The sequence below is a fragment of the Miscanthus floridulus genome, chromosome 6, assembly GCF_019320115.1.
Source record: "Miscanthus floridulus cultivar M001 chromosome 6, ASM1932011v1, whole genome shotgun sequence".
Taxonomy (NCBI): Eukaryota; Viridiplantae; Streptophyta; class Magnoliopsida; order Poales; family Poaceae; genus Miscanthus; species Miscanthus floridulus.
Window position 1 is genome coordinate 38,013,454 of NC_089585.1, and position 5,722 is coordinate 38,019,175.

At 46.3% G+C, this 5,722-nt stretch overlaps 1 protein-coding gene across 1 annotated transcript; it reads left to right on the forward strand.

Annotated features, from left to right (window-relative positions):
- Positions 1–1,506: 1,506 nt before the first annotated feature.
- On the forward strand, positions 1,507–2,016 carry LOC136460505 (uncharacterized mitochondrial protein AtMg00810-like). Its single transcript, XM_066460170.1, has one exon. The coding sequence runs from the start codon at positions 1,507–1,509 to the stop codon at positions 2,014–2,016; it is 510 nt and encodes a 169-aa protein (XP_066316267.1).
- Positions 2,017–5,722: the final 3,706 nt, after the last annotated feature.

Sequence of the window (5,722 nt, forward strand, 5' to 3'; positions counted from 1 at the left end):
TCAGCATGGCTCGATCCATGATGAAGGCCAAAAGCATGCCGACAAAGTTCTAGGGAGAGACGGTGACCACGACGATGTTCATCCTCAACCACGTGCCCACCAAGGCCCTGAAGGGCAAGACATTGTTTGAGGCTTGGCATGGACGCAAGCCAAATGTGTCCTTCCTCAGGACATTTGGCTGCGACGGCCATGTGAAGAACACCAAACCTCAACTTGGCAAGCTGGAAGACAGGAGCACGCCGATGGTGCTCCTAGGCTATGAGGAGGGCACCAAGACGTATCGGCTCTATGATCCCAAGAGAGGCAAGGTGGTGATCTCTAGGGTTGTGGTGTTTGATGAGATGGTAGTCTAGGACTAGGAGGGTCTGGGCACGGGGGAAGCTGGCAGCTTGAGCAGCACCTTCGTTGTTGAACACTTAGTCATCCACGGTGGTGGAGACACTGGAGAAGAGGTGCTGACCATCCCAGGAGTGGTGCCGAGTGGTCCAGCAGCAATGCCGACCACTTCAGAGGGGGCGCTGAGCACTTTAGCAGCAGTGCCGAGTGCTCCAACAATGGAGCCAACCGCTCCAGCAGTGGATCCGACCACTCCGACAGTGGTGCCGAACGGTCCAGCAGTGAGGCCAACCACTCTGGCAGTGGTGCCGAGCGATCCAGCAGCGATGACGACCACTCTAGCAGAACAGGGAGGCCATGGACCACCGATCAAGTTCACATCCCCACCCACCGACATCGACGAGTATGTGGACGCTGTCACGATGGCGAGGAGGTTCGGTTTAGGCGGGTGGACAACATCGCTGGCGAAGGGGGAGCTCCTGGGTTGGCCAGTTGTTTCTTGATGACCTAGAGCTGCTCCTTGTTAGTGAAGAGGAACTGCCGACGTTTGTAGTGGTTGAACGCGACGACAATTGGTGATGGGCGATGTTGGAAGAGATGAAGGCCATTGAGGACAATGGGACATGGGAGCTGGTGGATCCACCGATGGGCTGTAGGCCAATCGGGTTGAAGTGGGTCTACAAGGTGAAGCGGGTCGAGCACGGCGCCATTGTCAAGTACAAGGATCGGCTCGTCGCCTGCGGCTTCGTGTAGCGTGAGGACATCAACTTCGAGGAAGTCTTTGCTCCAACGATGCAAATGGAGTCTGTTCGCTTGCTATTGGCCATGGCAGCAGCGAAGGATTGGCGCGTCCACCACCTCAATGTCAAGTCTGCGTTTCTCAACGACGAGCTTGCGGAGACGGTCTTCATCAAGCAAGCTTTGGGCTTCACTGTCAAGGGCACTGAGCACAAGGTGCTCAAGCTGCGTAAGGCGCTCTACGGGCTACAGCAAGCCCCTCAGGTGTGGAACGCCAAGCTCAATGCCACCTTGGGCGAGCTTGGGTTCACTTGCTGTGCCACAGAGCACACGCTGTACATGCGGCGATGGGGGAAGAAGGAGCTCGTCGTTGGCGTGTATGTGGACAACTTGATCGTCACTGGAGCATAGGCGGAGGACTTCAAGCGCAAGATGGCTGCTCGTTTCAAAATGAGTGATCTCAGCGTGTTCTCCTACTACCTTGGCATTGAGGTGAGACAGGGAAAGGAGCACATCTCCCTAGACCAGCGCACCTATGCGAAGAAGCTGCTGGAGCATAGCGGCATGGCGGAGTGCAAGCCGTGCGCAACTCCAATGGAGGAGCGGTGGAAGCTGTCCAAGCATAGCATGGTGGCGAAGGTGGACGCGATGCGCTACTGGAGCATCGTAGGTGGGTTGCGCTACCTCACGCATACTTGGCCGGACATCACGTTCACGGTCGGGTATGTCGGTCGCTTCATGGAGGACCCGCGCGAGGATCACTGGATGGCGGTGAAGAGGCTGCTGTGCTACATCAAGGGGACGCTCGATCAAGCGATTATCTTCCCCAAGAGTGGCGGCAAGGGTGGGCTATGGCTCACGGTCTTCAGTGAGGCACCCCCCAAGGCAAAGGAAAGTGAGCCAAAGCTCACTGTTTTTCAGCGACGCAGACATCACGGGTGACATCGATGGGCGATGGAGCACCTCCGACGTGCTCGTCTTTCTTGGAGCGGCTCCCATTGCTTGGCAGTCGCTAAAGCAAAAGATCGTGGCGTTGTCGACGTGCAAGGCGAAGTACGTCGCAGCAGCCACGGTGGCGTGCTAGGCTGGTCTGGCTACTGGGCGAGCTGACCGGTGAGGAAGCTCACCCGCCAGCTCTGATGGTGGACAACTAGCCTGTCATCGCCCACTCCAAGAACCCTGTCCTCCATGACCAGAGCAAGCACATTGACATCAAGTTCCACTTCCTTCGAGACTGCATCGATGGAGAGCAGATCGTCATCGAGTTCGTTAAGACCTGCAGACAGCTCGCTAACATCCTCACCAAGTCACTCAGGCGCCTATGGTTCATGGAGCTGAGGAAGATGATTGGTATGGATGAGGTCAAGACATCGGATTAACAGCAGGATTAGGGGAAGAATTGTAAGATATAATCTGCTGTTGATCTCTCTCTCTCTCTCTTGCTGCAGCAGAGTTGGCATTTGGTCAGCTTGGCTGTCTAGTCTCTACTGTTGTTGCAGTATGGCAATAGGCCACCTCTAGTACAATAGTTGATAGCTATTACATTAGCCATGTCTTGGTAATGGGCTGATCTAAGCTTTGTACTGCTAGTACTAGGAGTAGTTGGTGTACCTTAGGAGTAGGTAGTTGGTGTACTCACCAACAACTATGTACCTGGTAGAGGTACTAGCACTTGTATATATATCACACCTAAGGCAGTGCAAAAGAGTAGTTCAGTTGCCACATCTAGAAGCAGAGCTTTCGGCCAGCGCTGGGCTTGTGCTGTGTGTATGTTTGAGTTGTTCTTAATATCTTCTTCTACCTCTAGCCATACTAAGTGAGTGTATTGGTAAGCTTACTGCTTACCTATGCAGGGCAGCCGAGGGACCAACAGCAGCTGCCTCCTTTCTTGATTATTATAGCAAGGCATTTCTTTAGTATATTTTTTTACTTTTACATATTTCAAGCTCAAGTTATTTTGTGCGGGTTCTAACTCTTATACTATATAATTTTTTTGGTAATTTTGTTCAATTCTTTCCTTTGTACTGTGTTCTGTTCCTGAGTCTCAATGCAGTTCTCCCCCTGCCAGGCTTACATTATTACGATTGTTTATGTGCCCATCTAGTACTAGAAGTTTGCGTTGCTTTTTTAGCTATTGTGATGCCTGATCCTTCCATCTTGGTCCACCAGGCAAACTAAAGCGAACTGACATATTTCACTTCTACATTATAGGTTCCTTTCAGGATTCAGATTCACTCTTTCATTTCAGAAGAAGTGCATTGAATTACATTGTGCCATGGGTTAAGGACTGGGATTCAATAGGAGCCACTTTTTTAAGGGGACTACAAGAAGGAAGTGCCAATTGTTCTTTGCATCTACCAATACATGCATTTTACTTTCTTAGTAATATGACCTATATGCTTGTTCCAATTCAAGTTTCCTGATTTGTTAATCTATTTTTTTCTCCTTCCCTCTTGCAGGGTCCTTTTGGATGCTCAGACAGGACAAGTGTTGCATCGTTGTAGCCTTTTTTACACAACTCAGGTTGGTGTTCATTTTTAGATTGGACTTTCCTGCCTTTCAACTGTTATTTTGACCTCTCTCTCTTATCTGTGCACTCCATAATCATAGCAGGCCACTTTTCTTTTTTTTTCCTTCTTGCAGGACCTCAACAACCATGCAAGATCAGTTTCAGCATAATGAGCTGAAGGCATTCTCAGGTGAATACATTCTCAGCATGTGGCTTAATGCATCATATATACATAGTGCATAATTCCATTTGTCAATAATTTTTTTGGTATCTCCTGGCGTCTACCTGCAAGCTTCTTCTCACAATGATGAGCTTCAATCCGTGACATCACTTGAGCTTTTCTTTGGATGAAATTTTATGTTGCAATAAGACCATTTATATCAACCCTCACTGTTTCTTATTCGTGTTGTACCATACCTAGGCTTCTATGCTGAATGGATTTTTTTCCTCTTCAAACTAATGGTGGATATTGTTCTATGCACCTGAATAATGATATTGTCAATGTTCTGAATACCTCCATTGCTACCATATTCCCTGCTCTAACGCAGCAGCTGCTCATGAGGTGGACATCTTAATTTTTCCTTTTGTCTTGCCTCTGCCTCCACTGCTCAATTTTATTCTTGTAGTAGCTGCTATATTTTGCCCATCTGAATGTAATTATAGATTCACATTTGGGCTATCCTAGCTTTCTCTAGGTTGCAGTCATTGTTATGGCTACCGTGAGAATACAGTTGTTGCCCATCTTTCCTTCAAGTACCTTGGGGAGTGTTCTAATTGTGCGGTCGACTTACTGTGAAGGCAATTGTCAATTAGAGTATGTTTGATATAGCTCTTAGAGTTGTTTCTAGGCTTAATTTACAATCTCTTCCAAGCAACTTTTTAATTAAGAAATGATTCTATGCTCCACTTTTACATGATATGGCCTACTTAAATATGCTATTTGCTTCCTGCCAGAGTGTCGTGCTCTGAGAATAGGAAATTTGAAGACATCTTTGATGTTGATCATTTTATAAGTTATTTGAGGGATGATGTACGAATCATCTAGGATATCATTGACTGGTTCATACAGAGGAATGAGCTCTTTGCCAGTATAAAGGTGTTTTTTACTCTGTTTTGGTTACCTGAAGCTTTCATAAAATGCTACTTTCTATCACCAGAAATAGTTCTTTTGTGATTCTGTTGCTATTATCTCAATAGGGTGGTAAAATTCAAAGAAACCTTCATGCCGCTACAGATAACATAAATCTCAGTTGCCCAAGCATTCTTAGCTATATTGTAGTCTACAGCAGATTGAACAATAAAGGCATCAAACAGGTTCCATACTGATCAAATTTTTTTTGCCAAATTAATGAACCATTTCCATTTAGATTACTCAAGATGCCATTGCTGCCTTTGTTCAGGCATCAATCACTTTGCATCGGTGGTTGCAGGCATGATGCTAACCCATACACATACTTTATAAAACAATACAGTGGGATACGTCGATATTCTTACCGTCCTCACTCTTGGAGTTTGATTTGGTTATTATACTAATTAGTTATTCTCTCACTGATGTGGATTGGTAGTGTGCAGACGAGTGGACGAGAAGTTCAGCATGGCTGTCATCGATGCAAGTCTAATGCAATGGCTAAAGATCAGCATAGCCGTCATCAGCCAAACTGATGTTGTGGTCGCTGGTTGCATGTGGTCTGGATGTTTTGAGGCAAAACTACACCATGTCTGGTAATTGTGATTTGCACATGCTCTCAGACAGCCTTTGAAGTTTTTTCCCACACAAAAATGATTTCAGGTTTATATAACAATCTGTGTGCTTTAGTTGTATTTGTACATCCAAAACAGTCCAATTTAAGGAGAATGAAATGAAATTTGGGGGTGCGTCTTGGAGCTGGGGTCCTCTGTTTTTTAGTTATAGGCTTATCTGTATATAGCAATAATTTATCTCTTTCCCATATCTATTTCCTCAGTTTAGGATGATAAGAGCCATCAAAGCTGAAGCATAAATTAACACAATGATTGGTCTTTTATATATCGGTTTGTTCATTGATGGTTTGATTTTAAGATATGAAGCCACAGTAGCTATGCACAAATTTTTCACTTTAATTCACCTCTGTACTGCCTTGAACCTGTAAGAAAACCTTT